At 36.9% G+C, this 16,520-nt stretch overlaps 2 protein-coding genes across 3 annotated transcripts; one reads left to right on the plus strand and one right to left on the minus strand.

The window, feature by feature from the left end:
* Window positions 1-250: 250 nt before the first annotated feature.
* Window positions 251-2,108, minus strand: LOC122078606 (histone deacetylase 8-like). Its single transcript, XM_042644660.1, has 3 exons — window positions 1,689-2,108; window positions 985-1,565; window positions 251-769 (listed from the first exon to the last, which is right to left on the minus strand). Exons 1-3 carry the CDS (start codon window positions 1,948-1,950, stop codon window positions 467-469), a joined length of 1,146 nt encoding a protein of 381 aa, XP_042500594.1. The 5' UTR covers window positions 1,951-2,108; the 3' UTR covers window positions 251-466.
* A 1,622-nt stretch (window positions 2,109-3,730) lies between these two features.
* On the plus strand, window positions 3,731-13,636 carry LOC122079674 (digalactosyldiacylglycerol synthase 1, chloroplastic). Of its 2 annotated transcripts, XM_042646348.1 has the most exons (8): window positions 4,377-4,512; window positions 7,122-7,206; window positions 8,178-8,210; window positions 10,858-10,945; window positions 11,376-11,860; window positions 11,938-12,204; window positions 12,404-12,753; window positions 12,883-13,636. In XM_042646348.1, exons 2-8 carry the CDS (start codon window positions 7,198-7,200, stop codon window positions 13,412-13,414), a joined length of 1,764 nt encoding a protein of 587 aa, XP_042502282.1. In that variant the 5' UTR covers window positions 4,377-4,512; window positions 7,122-7,197; the 3' UTR covers window positions 13,415-13,636. The 2 variants fall into 2 exon arrangements, with proteins under 2 accessions (XP_042502281.1, XP_042502282.1); XM_042646347.1 differs by lacking the exon at window positions 7,122-7,206 and having other exon boundaries at window positions 3,731-4,512.
* Window positions 13,637-16,520: the final 2,884 nt, after the last annotated feature.

Below are 16,520 nucleotides of genomic sequence, written 5' to 3' on the forward strand. Positions count from 1 at the left end.
AGAATGCACAATCTGAATCACACCTGATCCTCAAGTACTGAGTTGAACTATTCACCCAAGTATCCATAACAAACCCAACTCAAGAAGCTCTCAATATCCAACAGGCCAAAAGGCCGTCTCAAAAATTGATATGTAGCATATCTAGATCAATTTTTTTTTTTAAATATCCAACAGTCAGAATTGCCACATCATCATTCCAAGTGGAATTGCACAGATCAAGAGCATTTATCTTTAAAACAATATAATAGAATTTTAAACATAAATATCACTTCCATTGTAATCAAATCAAGTGCAATACCAAATTTTTCTTTGACCATTTCAGAAACTACAATATAGCAGGGCAAGAGACCACTGAGCATTTCTTCCTTATTTTATATATATACAATCAAACTTTATCCATTTGAGTGGCAATTTCACAAAATGGAAGGAACTTACTCACATGAAAAGAGAGAACATACCTAATTGATTAATCTTCTACAAAAAGTGGTACAAGATCTTTCCAGTATCGCTTGATGGAGTCAACAACTTTGGATGCTAAGGCCTCATCTTCTGGATAATAAGCAATGGGATCAGATAAAAGAGCAAGTGGGAGATTGAGAACACCTTCGAGCGTCGCATGCAGACAGTATGCTGAATATGTAATATGGTATCCACCTTCCTGGACAATCAGGATGCATCCATTGCTGTGCTTATCAGCCAGTTTACGCACTATCCGCCCAATCTCCCGATAGCCCTCCATTGTTAAGCACTGCCTTCCATTGGGATCAAACTGACACAAAGAACAAACAGAAGTTACCTTTTGTGTTAGAACATGCCACAACTCTAAGAGAAATCAAATCCTGAAATTACAAACAACAGGATTCAAGCTCTGGCCCTTTGTGTTAACAAGAGAGAGAGAGAGAGAGAGAGAGAGTATCAGCCAATATTTACTGCAATATGTGGATAATTGAATAAGAAAGAAACAAGCAGAGAGATTAAACTTACAGCACTAGAATCTTGGCCGATAATCATAACAATCATTTCCGGCTCAAACTTGTGAATAGCAGGGACAACCAATTCATTCATGGCATACTCATAACCCAGATCACCAGTTCCATTAGGTAGAGGTATATTTAGATTAAAGCCCAACCCTTTACCTTCACCAAGCTCATCAACTGACCCACGCTGCGGATGCGATGGACCCCATGAACCATGATTCATATGAAGAGAAATTGTAAGAACATCATCCGAACGATAAAACCCCTCTGCAGTACCATTCCCGGAATGGACATCAATGTCAATAGTTACAACCCTTCTGCAACCAGAGTCTAAAGCCAATTGAACAGCAAGACCAGCATTATTAAGGAAGCAATAACCATCAGCTTGAGTAGGCTGAGCATGGTGACCAGGCGGACGAACTAATGCATATGCAATCTTTCCATGCCCATCAAGTATATGCTTCATTGCCGATAGTGCAGTACCAGCAGCAAGAAGAGAAGCATCCCAAGAACCAGGGTTCAAATAAGTCCCCCAACAGAGTTTCTTAGCTCCAGCTTCATCCGCTTGAACAAGTTCGGTTATATATTCTGAAATTGAAGTATGGTAAAGCCACGTCAAGCTACAGAAAACAGATCTAAATAATATATTTTAATGAATTCTCTTTGTTTTTGTAATCGATCGAGACCAGTATTTTGGAAACCACGAAGTACCTGGAGAGTGAAACGAGTGCAACTCAGGAATCTTAGCGGGCCTTCCTGTATGCCAGGAGATATGGGGAGAGATTGGGCCCTTTTTGAGGATGCTGACCATGTTCTTCACCCGATCTGAATTTTCAGGATGCTTTTCCAGTACAGCGAGGAACCCTGGATCCATGGCCGAATGGAAGACGCCGGTTCCTGCGTCGTGCTTGAGCATTCCTTCGTGCCAAAACACGTCTATGCGATGGGAAGGCGAAATGGGAAGAGAAGCCATGGATGGATGTGAAGGAAGGAATCCAATAGCTTGGAGTCTCAGACCATTGAGCTCCTTTCTAGTGCTCTACAACTCAGAACTAATGAGAGAAGGGAGGGACAAAGGGAAAAGGCTACAAGGTGAAGACAGGAGTCACAGGCTCACAGGACACTTTAATTCGAGATTCTCTTGGGCTCAGATTGGTTATCAATCAACAGTAGAAAACAAAACAAAATTTCATGGTTAATCATTGGTGGCAGCGGATAGGAATCTTCTCCACGAAGCTCTGGACCAGAGAATGATTTCACGGCTGTGGGTGATTTAAGTACGTTTATCTCCGTTTACTCAACCAATGGGATCACTCTCTTATCCCTAGGCTCTATAGAGAGGAGTTGGATCCATAGCAGTTTTGACCAAGTGAAGTTGGCGCTTAGACATTGATGATCGATTCTAACCATTGGTTTCTAAAAAGAATTGATTTTGAAAAGAAAGATAAATACATTGAGATCAATTATTACATTGTGATGACATATTTTTTATACAATGATTGATTAATGTGTATATAAATTTTATCAAGCCTTTGAGATTCTATAATGGCATTCAACCCACCATTTGAATTAGGTCACTTTGATTTTTATTATATGGTTGGATAAATCTGATCCAAATTAATGCTAAAAAACATATTAGTCGCAAATGCCTTCCAAAATCTGTCGTAGATCACCATACTAGTAGATTGTTAATAACTCTACAACAATGGTTGTAGGTAATTTGGCCTAATATGGTGATATAGACAACTAATAATCACAATATCAATTCTAGTAGGAAAACAAAGACCAAATTCCGGACAACGAGGAAGAAGTTGGGAACTAAGACGAAGATTGAATAAAACACGAAAGATATGAGAAAGAATATATTTGAAAAAAAAAAAAATATTAATGAGGGAGTTACTACTCTCCTAGTATCAACAAATGATTCATACTCGACCATGAGTAATTGAATTAGCATCATTACAAGTGAACTAAAAGATAGAAACAAGGACCATGGGGTGACAGGAATTAAAAACATTATTCATCTTCAAATATGTGTATCAATCTCAATCTTGATTTATTAATATAAAACAAAAATAATGTTCCTATGCAGTTGGACATGAAACCCGATCCCTATAAAACATAAGGAAGAAGATTCTTTTATTCCCCCACATCGTTAGAGTGCAATTTCTCTTTCAATATTTATTTATTTATTATTATTTTTCTCTCTTATTTTGAATATGATGGGATCCACATGATGATAGGAATTCAAGACAACAATGGATGTAACATGCAGATTCTTTTTACATGGAAATCGATCCTTACAAAACATTTGGGAAAAAGATTCAGCCGCTAAAATAGAGAAAAAAAAAATCTCTCATTTATGACTCTTTTCTCACACTTGATCATCCGTTGTTCATCGATCCCAATTCTAGAAACAACGATATACCATTTAGAGAGTCGCAATTGGTCGCACTCCACACGGATGTCCCATGTAGTCATGTGAATGCAGCTTCTGATGTCTGTTTAAATTCCAGAAGTGTCTCCGCCCGGTATCTGAGCCCCTACTCCCTAGAATATTCCCCGAGGAACTTCTGACAGATAACGTAAAGCGCCCCATCCAATAAAATGCCACCACGATTCCCCACTTCCATGTGATCAATCATTACACCTCAGCATATGTCCCACGTCATCAGTCCGAATCGACTTACGTGGACTGACACGTGCGTTGTGTGGCTCCGGAAAAACACACTCCTCCTCCCATCTCCCGTCCTCTAGGTATAGTCTACGAGCCCTCAGCTCCTCACTGTCTTGGTTCTTTTCCTGTTGCGCTCTGCATTTCATCTTCTCTCTTCTAGAACTAGGATCACAGAAACCCTAAAATTAATCCAGAGAGGAATTCGAGTTCGGATTGATGAATATTGGCTCGGAGGCTCGGCCCTCGACCTCTGCAGCAACTGCGGAGAAGGCTTTATCGTTCATCTCAAAAGGTTGGAGGGAGGTGAGAGACTATGCTGATGCGGATTTCCAGTTGATGAGAGACAGGGCCAAATCTTTCAAGAACCTCGCCACTTCCTTCGACAGAGAGCTCGTGAACTTCTTCAATTCGGCTTCTCACTTCTCGGTTACTTCCGTGGGATCAACTTCGCCGACTGAGATTGATTTTATCAAGAGACTACAGCCAAAGCTATCTGAATTCCGTCAAGTTTACTCGTCCCCGGATTTCAGCCGGAAGGTTTTAGACAAATGGAAACCTAGACCTAGGATTCGGATTGACCTCTCGGCGATCAGGAGCGCTATTGTATCTGAGATCGAGGAGAATAAGGATGGTATTATTGATTTTCACGATAAGGATAGGTTTTGGGGTGGAAGGAAGGTTCGATTGAAGGAATTTCGGTGGGAATGGAGGGGAGAGAGCGAGGAAAGCCAGAAAGAATGGGAGCCTATTCGGACGTTGAAGAAGAGGCTGACAGAATTCGAGCGTAAGAGTTCTTCCTCAGAGATACTCAGCAATATAAAGAGCAACGAGTTTGTTGAGAAAGTAAAAGCGAGCCTGGTACGTTTCCACGTTAGAATTCAAAAGTCCACCGTCTTTTCTCTTATGATATGATTGATTGATTTACTTGCTCTGTCGCACCAGATGCTTGTGCATGGCATTTGTGACTTCTGTTGTGGCTTCTTCCCTGCATATGGATGTTTTGATATAAAAATTCTCCTTTGTTGTGTAAGTTGGGGTTCCTCATGTACTGAGGTGTATCAACCGATTTAGTGGGATTACTTGACAAAAAATATTTCTCTTCTCTTATTGAAAGTGGAGGTAGTCAATTAAGTAATGATTTCTAGTTATGCTGCCGATGCGCAGGAATACGTTGGTACAGAACTCATAGGCTGTGGGTTTCGTGCGTACTCAGAGAGAAATTGGAGGGAGTTAGGACGAATTCATGGCCATATTATACTCTCCATGCATATTGTTGTCTTTGTGGACACTTATTAGATTCAGAAAAACAAACCACAGCCCTTCCACCCAAAAATGAAAAAAGAAGAAGGGGGAAAGAAAAAATGAAATGTCTCATGACCTTTGGGTCTAGTCTGACACGGTTATTTCAGTACACATATTTTATAGTAACAAGTTGTCTTTAGATTGTTGAGCAAAAGAAAAGTGATCTGAAGAAACTAGAGGTCGCAAGTCTTGCTTCAAAGTATGGCAATACATTTGGAATGAGAAAAAAGTTAGAAATATACAAAATTAGTGAGTGAGGAGCTGAGGAATGACATTGGGGTTAAATTAAGGCATTGATGATCATTACCACATGTTAGGCACCATGGATGGTGATGAATACAAACTTCTTTGGACAAAGGAGAATTTTTTTTTTAAACAAAGACTTTTGATGCGTAAATCAAAGTTTTGGTGAATGATGGGTAGATTAAAGAAAGGTTGAGATTTATTACTCGACAATTGTTAATGAAAACCAAAAAGTGATTGGCAGTTTAGGAGGACTTAATACTACTGAAGTTTAGATAGTTGTATCCATGACTTTGCCTTGAGTCGGTTGACTTGTTACACCCAAACCCAATGTGGGTGTTTGTTCTCTGGGATCCAACTTCTGCCCAAACCTATTTACTTGGTTAGTGGATTGTCTGTTGTAGACGATTGAACTGCTAATGCCATAGTTGTCAAGGTGTTTTTTTTTGGCCTAGGCGACTATCCCTTAGTGCAAGGCACTGGTTTAATTTGAAGCATGGGCTAGAAACATAGTTGTCAACGCGTCGCCTAGGTGTCCAGGTGTCTTTGTCTAGATTCGCACCTTGCTAGTGTTGCCTTAGTTTTTTTCCCCCTTGATCGCTTTGGTTCGCCTAGGTGCCATGACAACTATGGCTCAAAATGGTATCGAATCAGGTTTTACACTCATTTATGCCAGATATCTTAAAATCATTTACTTAAGATATTATTCATAAATAAACAAAGACCCCCCCAAATGAATCTAAAAACCAAAAGATTGGTAAAATAATATTTTGTTTTGATGTTTAAAATTTTATTTTCGTTAAGGGTGTAAACCACATTTACACACACCAAATAAGGATTGACCGGAACAACAACAACAACCACAACATAGCCTTATCCCAACTAAATGGGGTCGGCGACATGGATCCTTGTTCTCCAATCAGCTTTATTTGAAGTCATGCAGTGTAGAAGGCCTAGACTATGCATGTCTTTCCTCACCACCTCTCTTAAGGTTAGTTTATGCCTACCCTAAACATAAATTACATAAGCAAACTCTTTCAATATAAATCAGATTTAAGTAATCTTTGATTTGTTGAAAATTTGGTTTTGTGTTCTACCTAATACAAAAAGTCTCATGTTAAATAAAATCATTTGACCAGTCAAACTTATTAGAGAACAAGAACATTTCTCTGAATGTTGATTTTTGATGACTTGATGTGATTTAATGTTGATTTTTGATGACTTGATATGGCTTAATTTTGATTTTTGATGACATAAAGTCTATTTAGTATACCGAAGAGTGTTAGAAAAGAGGGGAAATAAAAATAACACTTGGGTGCCTTGTCACATAAGTGCTTAGGCACCCTTCACTACTTTGGGTCTCATTATCTATTTATTTATTTATTTTTATAGATAAGAAATTTAATAGTAACTTGAAATTTTGTAGAGATGTACAAAGAGAGCAAGCTCCAAAAGAGAGGGAAAAATTAAGAGAGAAGAGGAAATCTGTACTAAAACTGTCAGAAAAAACCAGTAATATTAGTGATTTAGACAGTATCACTAATATTCTTGGGATTAAAATTTTCAAGTGATAGAGTGAAATTTTGAGAGAGTAATTACTGATTAAGAGAAAAACAAAGGCATAAAAGTATTATATTGGAAAATAAGTTAGATTTATGATTGAGAGATTGTAAAATTCTTCTGTTAGCATGTCTACTAAAGCATTTGTGCACTTTCATTGCAAGGGCAACCATTATATTCAAATAATCGCCCAAGCTTTGTCAACCTTCTTCTCTCTCTCTCTCTCTCCCTAATAAGTGACATGAATAATTAGAAAAAGTTTAAGAAAGGGTAAACATTGTGCTTCCAAAGATTATTTTTTTGGGGGGTGGGCTATTACAGCAACATAGACCACATAGCTAATATGCATAATTCAATTGCAGGGGTAACTCGAAAAAAATTGTCTTTTGAACTCTTTTAAGTTGTGCAGCAATCACAAAGTTCTTTCTGAAGTACAATATGGCAGAGGTATAGAGCTTATCTTCAGATGTTCTTCTTTTTCTTTCCTTTTGAATACTCAATATAGGTTGCACAAATGGAGATCTTCTGCATACTTCATCCTTTTCTTTGTGACACAGAGATTCAAACATGTCTTATTGCTTTCCAAGAATTCCATAAAATGAATCCCTTTGAGACTTCAATTCTCATATATTTAAGTTTGGTTTCTGTTTTATGGTCCTCTTCGGGATCCTTTTGTTCCTGCACATTGAGGGCGGGGGGCTTGAACTGAAAAAATGTTATCTTTAAGACGAGCAGGATATAAGTGAATCTGTGAGAGGGGTTCGTTGGGACAACTGAGGCTAATGCTGGAGTATTTTAGCCCTTGTATATCTGGTGGTTGGTGGAGTGACTGGAGTCTGCTCCTGACAGTAATGTAATAAATGTTTAACAGCATCAACATTGATAACTTTGTTATATCATTTGATTGTTGTGGCTTACTGGTGATGCTAGTCGTGAAAAGGTTAGATTTGCTTTGTTTGATTGATTGAAACTTTAGTCCTCTGGAAACTGCAATGGCATGGCAGTGAATTTTCCATAGAAGCTTATGAGGACTGATTCACAATTTAGAATCTTTATTATTGCTGATTAATCTGTTGGTTCTATGTTACGTGCTTTCTGTGACACAAAATTTCTCCAAATTGGTATGCATACTGTGTAACCTTTTCTTTTCCCAAGAACAGTGCTAAAATCTAGCTGCCATATTTTATTGTTTCTTATTATCATCTTTTCTTTTTTATTGGATGTAGCATTCTACTAATTGGCAATTAGCAGTGCAAGAGTAACTGTTTTGTTTATGTACAAGGAAGTGTTGTTGATTTGCCATAATACAAGACGTTCTTCAATCGTCAGTAACATATTTATTCATTTGATATGCATTTATTTTTTTCCTATGAGAAGGAAAAATACATTTTACATTTTTATCTTGTTGTTTCTTGCAGAAAGCAATTTGCAGGGAACCTCAAGAGTCAAAGGTTGAGCCTCAACTTCAATTTTATCATTTTTGACTTCTCAACTGTTGCCATCATTAATTTTTAATTTGTATTTTCTAATTTTATTACTTCTCTAATGATATTGCATGTATTTTCTAGCATCTTATTCTGTAAATAAATTCCAGCTCCATGTGCCACCTGGTCCACCACAATATGAAAGATAGTTCTAAATGCGGATAATGGAGGTTGTTAGCTCTTTATATTAGAGGCAATACTTTCTATAACAGGAAGGAATATGGTTGGTTTTATGTGATTGGTCCTATATGTACATATATTCTCTCCCTAGGCAGTTGGATAGCCACATATCTGACCATATGGTTTATATATTTGGGTTTTAAAGTTTTGGTCCATATCATATGGTATCGTATTGATACACGTATCGGTATTTTTAAAAGGATTACAATATGAAAGGTGAAAGGTTTAAAGAATCGCTCTGTATTGTATTGGTATTGGTGGGTATCAATACGATACACAATACCGATACTTTAAACCTTGCATATATCTTTACTGTCAGATGAATATTATGCACTGCAGGTCATTTTTATTCTTATACTTAAGGGGATAGACTAACTTATATGTAGGTTTAATCTCATCTAAATCTTTTTGTATTCATCCTTTAGTTATTTCGGATGTCCATGTTGCATTTGTTAGATATGACTTTCTGATGCAAACTAAACCAGCAATTCCTAATATCATCTTCTGGTTGGTGGTTTGGTATTAACTAGTCTATGTTCCCATTAGTTTTAATAGGCATTCAATTATATTTTTCTTATATTTTTTCTGAAGAAGTTTAGTTATGATTTGGTAGTGGGTGTTAGCAAGGATTTAAGTATTGGTATTGGGGATTCTTTGAATAGAATGAATGATCGTAACGGATGTCTGCTCAATCTGTAGGAAATTATTTGGAAGCTTTACAGAATTATTATGAAGCTATGAGACTATATATTGATCCCTATGATTGAAATTATATACTCTATAACATAAGGGTGATTTGAGAGACGCATTGTCTTGGAGGGACACAATAAAGCTAACGATACACATGGAAACGGTCAAGAAATACAAAGGATACATGCAAAATACAGTTTTAAAGCATAAAACACTATAAATATGAAATAGTTAAATATATCATATATAAAAAGGAGAACAAAGTACAACAAGACAGTCATATTCAATTGATTATGTAATAAAGGATGAGGTTCTTACATGTATTAATGGTATAATACCATAGAAGGCTACGGGCTGCTTAAAATTCGGAGTTGGAAGTAGTCTCAAGTAAAGGTGTAACCAAGATGATGTTGAGCACAAATTGAACATACACACAATATGGAAAATTATATATATATATATATATGTATATATAATCAGAAAATGAAGCAATATATCCATTATGTATTTCATAATTTATATGTAATTTTCAAACAACATTGGACATTTTCTTCAATGTATCCGTGACTTTTTTTTATTTTATTTCACAATTTTTATTTCCTAAAAGCAGGCAAAAAAAAAAAAAATTTGAAAAATTTTACTGCGATGATGCATGGTCATTGATATCACCTCTGTGGCTCATATATAATTTTTCCAACCTATCATCACTCATTTTTCAAAAGAAATAAAAATAAAAATTCCCATTTAGATCTATTTTCTGTTTTTACAGAAAAATCACAAATCAATCATCAGATTCATGCAAGTAAACTAGTTTGATCCGATGAATCATGTTGTTTTTCCATAATTTGTTGATTCATAGGAAAAAAAAAAGGTTAAAATGCAAGATATGAGGGTAGTTAAATTTTCGACACTATCCAAGATTTGTAGAGGTTTAATGATCCAAACAAGATGCAATTTGGTGGAATAGAATTTTTTGTTTTTTAATGTAATTTAAAATGTAGGAATTGAACCCTCAACTCAAACTGAAGCAAAACGGATAGGTTTCGGAGAGTGTTAGTTCCCCCCCCCCCTTTAATGTGGCTTTGTTTTTCTTCAGGTTTTAAGGTAGCATTGATAAACAGTGATTAGTATCGAGCAATCTCTATCGGTTCGTATCAGCCAATACAGTTTGATACTTTTTTCCTTTTTTAATTAAAAATTATTGTATTGGATAAGTACCTTATTGGTACCCTAAAGATACAATACGATACAGTCAATACCTACAAATACTTATCGATACTTGAAACCTTGGATGTTAGAGTTGAAAGGGTTTGTGAACTTTGTCTTCATCTTAAGGTCATTTTCCCTTGGAGTGTTGCGAACATGTGTGGGTCATGAAAGAAGACCTCTGATGGAGCCATGAAGTCATTTGGCTAAGGATTGGTATGTAGGTGCAGGACCAGTCCATTTGTCTGATGGGCCTAAACAATCAGGAAATTCCTGACTGCTGACATGTATATTGATGTAGCCCTGGCCTAATTGGCACAAGCTGAACTTGGTGTTAAAGTGTTTATCTATTATTAGATTGAATTACTTGTGGACCTATAGTTGGATTTTTTGGGGGGGTTTTGGGGGGGGGGGGGGGGCATAAATGTTAAGTCATTTACTTGTATCAAAGTAGCTTATTCTTTTGATATGTGATGGCTGACGTTATTTAGTTGGGATAAGGCTGAGTTGAGTTGTATTCTTTTGATCTGTGATGTAGGAAGTGCCACCATTAGATGTACCTGAACTTTTGGCATATTTGGTTAAGCAGTCAGGTCCCTTTCTTGATCAGCTTGGCTTTCAAAGAGGTAAGAATATCCTTCAGAATTTTTTAGGACACTGAATGCCAATATCCTTAAATTTTGTTTTACATTCTACTATGATGAGTATGATTAGCAATTTCACTTTAGCAATTTTGATTCATCTTAAATGATTTAACATTCTGATTTATCTTTAATTTTTTAGTTTTAGGTTAACATATCTTGTACAAAATGTTTGAGGGGGTGTGTTTGACAGTATAGTGTTTTAGGACCAACTTCAGATCATATTCTTTAATACTATTGGATGCTAATTACAGAGTTTTAGGATCAACACTATTCATATATATGGCTAGTTGGAAGCACGTTTGCTGAGATTGATGAGTTTCTGTATATTACTGTGGCTTGGTTGCAGTATCCACTGCCTGCATAATGCAACATTCTGACTGCTTCTATTAACACCTTTTCATGCTGGTTACAGACATGTGTGACAAGATAGTGGAAGCTTTGTGGAGCAAACACAAGAATCAACTTCTTTTGAGGTCCTTGTCTTCGGGAGAAGCCTCTGTTCTTGAATATGAGAACATTAATGATGAACTGGATTTAAGGATAGCCAGTGTGCTCCAAAGTACAGGGCATTGTTATGATGGTGGCCTATGGACTGATTCTGTAAAGCATGGCTCAGCAGACAGGAAAAGGCATGTAGCTATAGTTACAACTGCTAGTCTTCCTTGGATGACAGGAACAGCTGTAAATCCATTGTTCCGAGCAGCATATCTGTCCAAATCTGCAAAACAAAAAATAACACTATTGGTTCCATGGCTCTGCAAATCAGACCAGGAGCTAGTTTATCCCAACAATCTTACCTTCAGTTCACCAGAAGAGCAGGAGACCTATATACGGAACTGGCTGGAGGAAAGGGTCGGCTTCAAGGCTGATTTCAAGATCTCCTTTTACCCAGGAAAGGTATCTGATTCAATTTTCTGTGCTTCCTTGATATTGATGATACTCAGATGTATAACTTTTATCCTTTAGATTTTCAGTTCTCAAAAGAAAGGCGGAGTATAATACCTGCTGGTGATACCTCACAATTTGTTTCTTCCAAGGAAGCTGACATTGCTATACTGGAAGAACCCGAACACCTGAACTGGTATCATCATGGCAGACGGTGGACTGATAAATTTAACCATGTTGTTGGTATTGTCCATACAAATTATTTGGAGTATATCAAGAGAGAGAAAAATGGGGCTCTCCAAGCTTTCTTTGTGAAACACATTAACAATTGGGTCACCAGAGCGTACTGCCACAAGGTATTCATCCTATTGTCTTTTGAATACTGCACTGACCTGTACTGTTAATGCCTTGTTCTAAACATCTATCAAGTTGTCTCTCTAATTTATTGGTTACTGGAAGATGCTGTTCATTTTTTCATACTTCTAATATTCTATTAATTGGCTGCATTTTGGAGTGGAAACTTTACCTTCGTTCTGACTATTTTATTCTATGCAGGTTCTTCGTCTTTCTGCAGCAACTCAGGATCTACCGAAGTCTATCATTTGCAATGTTCATGGTGTGAACCCGAAGTTTTTAAGGGTTGGAGAACAAGTGGCAGCAGAAAGGCAACTTGGGCAGAAAACTTTCTGTAAGGGAGCATATTTCTTAGGAAAGATGGTCTGGGCTAAAGGATATAGGGAATTGATAGATTTGTTATCAAAGCACAAGAATGACCTTGAAGATTTTAAGTTGGATGTCTATGGCAATGGAGAGGATGCACATGAAGTCCAGTCTGTTGCCAAAATGTTGAACCTGAACCTCAATTTTCTGAAAGGGAGGGACCATGCTGATGATTCACTTCATGGGTATGGTTACTTAAAGAAGCATTTTCTAGTTTATGCCTTCATAGAGTGCCTTTTTCCCCATATCTTTTTTCCTCTTTTTATCAATATGAATGTTTGAATAACACAAATTATTGCTATTCAATCTTACAGCTACAAAGTCTTCATAAACTCTAGTGTCAGTGATGTTCTATGCACTGCAACAGCAGAGGCCCTTGCTATGGGAAAATTTGTGGTTTGTGCAGACCACCCATCCAATGAGTTCTTCAGATCATTCCCCAACTGTTTGACTTATAAGACATCAGAGGATTTTGTTGCCAGAGTGAGAGAAGCATTGGCTAATGAGCCTCAACCTCTTACCTCTGAGCAGAGATACAACCTCTCCTGGGAGGCTGCAACTCAGAGGTTCATGGAGTACTCCGAGTTAGACAGAGTATTGAATAGCACGGAGGAGACTGCAGAATCAACCAAAGCTAATAGAAAGATTAACAAATCAATTTCAATGCCTAGTTTATCAAAGGTGGTTGATGGGGGTCTGGCTTTTGCCCATTATTGCCTCACTGGAAATGAGATTCTGAGGATGGCTACTGGGGCAATACCTGGCACACGAGATTATGACAAGCAGCACTGTAAGGACCTTCACCTGTTGCCCCCACATGTTCAATATCCGATCTATGGTTGGTAGTGAAATCTGATCAATTTGTATCAGTTTTCTTTTTGTGTATAGTAGTCATGTTGTATGTTTAGGTCGTAGTGGTTAGTTCAGGTCTTCTTGCTATCCTTTTTATATTATTTTCCACTTCCACCCAATTTTTTCTCGTATTTTTCCTTAATCATCTACTCTGTAAGTATAAACATGTAAAAAATATTTGCCCTTAATTGCATTGCATTATAGCTTTTAGGGGAACTCTAGTAGCTCTCTTTTCATGCTCTTCTTTCATTTCAAGGATGCATAGGAAGAAATCACCTTCAGAATTGTAGCTTGGCTAATAAGATGACAATGGGTTGGGTTAGAGGCATGGGATCTTGTTCAGTCGATTCCGATCAGCTAGCAGTATGTGCAACTATGTCAGGAAGAGGGGTAGTGCAGTTGGTAGGGTAGGACAATAATGTGGAGAAATTCAATGAGGAAAAGTATCAAATAAAAATGAAAGAATAGAGATGGATAGATATTGATGAAAATTGTATTTAGGCATTGATCTTGCCATGGATTTGCCCTATGGAACCTGAACCTAATGCATCATAACCCGATTAGTAGAAATTATGGCAACCGAGGGACCAAGACACAGTTATAAAAGTATCCCTTATTATTCATTACAGTTTACTTCCACTGTGAAAACATACTCTGAACATTTAATGGGAGAATGCTACTTTCCTTACCAACTTTTTGTTCCATTTTGCTTAGAAAAAAAAAAAGAAAGAAGAGTTGGTCCATTTTCTTTTTGTCTGGTTCTCCACTTTTTCCACAGCACAATTTACTGCTTATCTCCCTTTTTTTGTTCCTGGGTTGATTGGAGAGATCACCCAAAGGACAAAGGGTTGAGATATGCTGTGTGTGTCAAGATGCTTGGGTGATCCAACTTGGGATTTCAATTGCCAAATTGAGATGGGGAGCCATAAGGTCTTTCGTCATCCTCGGTCAGTGCTTGCCTTGCCAACTTTGGCTAGGTTGCCAAAGTTGGAGATTGGAGTGAGTGTCTTTTTCATTGTATATATAGAGCAGTGATTGTGAAAGGTGCCCGAGTAATTGGCCATATCGCAGCTTGTATAGCCAAAGTTTGGAATTGGATTTATATTTCAAATTTAAATTGAGTTTTTTAAATAAATCAACAAATATGATTAAGAAATTGGAATTTTTAGTTGCATCAATTGTAAATATTTCAAGAATAAAAAAAGTCATTTACAGTTCTTTCTTTCTTTTTTTGGGTAGACATTGGTAGTTCAGTTATACAACAACAACAATGAACACACCAGGGTGTATAGCATATGCTAGTGCATCTAACAATAACAATAACAATTACAATTAATAGTAATAAAAAAAATTCTCTCTGAACATGAGGTGTACGAAACACCCACTCACATTTGATTTAGTTTTTTATATATTTTTTCTCTCTCCTCAAAAAAATAAATCCATGTGTGTAGGCAACATGTTCATGGAACCTACAAGATTTCTATTTAACTTGCTCTCTTAAACATCATACCAAACTGCCTGAGTAATTGAAACAATTCCTTGAAATTGAATAGAAATCCAATCAAAATGAACCTTTAGTTCTAAATTCTTCCTTGGGCTGGCTTGTCCTACAAATTGATTAGACTAGGGATTGAACCACAAGCAGATATGCCTTTTCAACACACAAACTCGTCCAGAAACAAACTCCAATAACCAACCTCTACAATCTTCATGTATATCTCATTGAGCCCAATCAATCTTTAACTAATGCAGTTCTATTGATTCTAACAAGTTTCATATACATTGAAACTTGGAATAAAGTCTTAAGATCACAAGTATTTGTGTGTCTAATCTCTTCTCCCCATCTCAAGCTACTTTTTGCAAGTGGACTTACTAAAGGATCCCCATTCAGAAAAGTTTCAACATCACCTTCTTTGAAACTAAATTGAGTCTTTAGATCATGAGTATTTCTGTACCTAATCCCCTCTCCCCAACTCAGCTACTTACTTTTGCAAGTGGGTACTTAGGAGTCCCTTTCATATAAATCATCCCATCCCTTGTACTTCCCTAGTACTATTTGATGCATAGACAAAAAATCAAGCTTAGGATTGAGTGTTTTTGAACCACTTCTTTTTGGTAGGTTAGATTCATATGTCAATATCATTAGCAACTATCTGTGACTTTGAGAGGATTGGAATCATTTATAATCTACTCATGAGATAGAGAAAGATAAGCTTTGAACGGTTAAGAAACCCTAAAATGGTCCTCCACTTACCTCTCAAATCAATGATAAAACAAACAGTTTGTCCTCTGAAATATATATATTTTGAGAACCCAAATATTAAAACTTAAAAACTATTTAAACGGCGAGGGATGAAGCTGATTAAAGTTAGAAACGAATCTTTTGGTTATATTCGGTGTGGGAAGGGACCAAGTAGGAGGTTAGTTTCCTAGTCTTAATCATAGCCTCAGGCACACATTTATGCTCTCATCTTTAGCCTCTAAACAAATCCACTTGAAAGAAGGAAATTTTGTCCTTTTACGTGGTAAGGGATTCCTAGGGTCCTAGATTTTGAGAGAGGGAGGTTGGTTGTTTGTGCTGCCACCATCAAATTAAAGTGCTGCAATCAAAATATAAATGAATAAATTTACCAGCTCATAGAGAAAATTGTGATATGATATGTTGTGTTATATATGGAACTCCACTTCTCACTTCTCATCGTGGGTGTTCTTATCATCATATTCCTTGCTTGGGTTTATTTATAGTGGAAACTTGAAAGTGGGAAAACCTACACTAATGACTTTTATAGGTGTAGCCCTTCCTCCCTCCATAGTTGCAAAGTTGTTTGAAGCCAGGGAGGGTCCTTTCAGAAAACCTAATTAAGCTTTGCTTTTATTAACTGGATAGGTGTCCATTTAATTGAGAATACAATGCTCTTCAGGTTAGTTGCGTCCCAAATAATTGTTGTGAGAGGGAGATTATTTTTCAAAAGTTTCTAATATCTAACTCACAATGTATGTGGGAACCTTTCATATTTTCCCCATTTCATTACTTAGCATCATTAATTTGCAAAATCCAATTAAAATCAGGTGAATCCGCCGGTTCAGGATTCAATCGAGC

This window comes from Macadamia integrifolia, chromosome 5 (assembly GCF_013358625.1).
Source record: "Macadamia integrifolia cultivar HAES 741 chromosome 5, SCU_Mint_v3, whole genome shotgun sequence".
Taxonomy (NCBI): Eukaryota; Viridiplantae; Streptophyta; class Magnoliopsida; order Proteales; family Proteaceae; genus Macadamia; species Macadamia integrifolia.

Coding starts and splice junctions, on each gene's coding strand:
- LOC122079674 (XM_042646347.1), top strand. CDS start 3,871: ATGAATATTGGCTCGGAGGCTCGGCCCTCGACCTCTGCAGCAACTGCG. Junction 8,211..10,857: donor GGGAACCTCAAGAGTCAAAG/GTTGAGCCTCAA, acceptor TCTGTGATGTAG/GAAGTGCCACCATTAGATGT. Junction 11,861..11,937: donor TCTCCTTTTACCCAGGAAAG/GTATCTGATTCA, acceptor TTAGATTTTCAG/TTCTCAAAAGAAAGGCGGAG.
- LOC122078606 (XM_042644660.1), bottom strand. CDS start 1,950: ATGGCTTCTCTTCCCATTTCGCCTTCCCATCGCATAGACGTGTTTTGG. Junction 1,566..1,688: donor GCACTCGTTTCACTCTCCAG/GTACTTCGTGGT, acceptor CTTCAATTTCAG/AATATATAACCGAACTTGTT. Junction 770..984: donor TCGGCCAAGATTCTAGTGCT/GTAAGTTTAATC, acceptor TCTTTGTGTCAG/TTTGATCCCAATGGAAGGCA.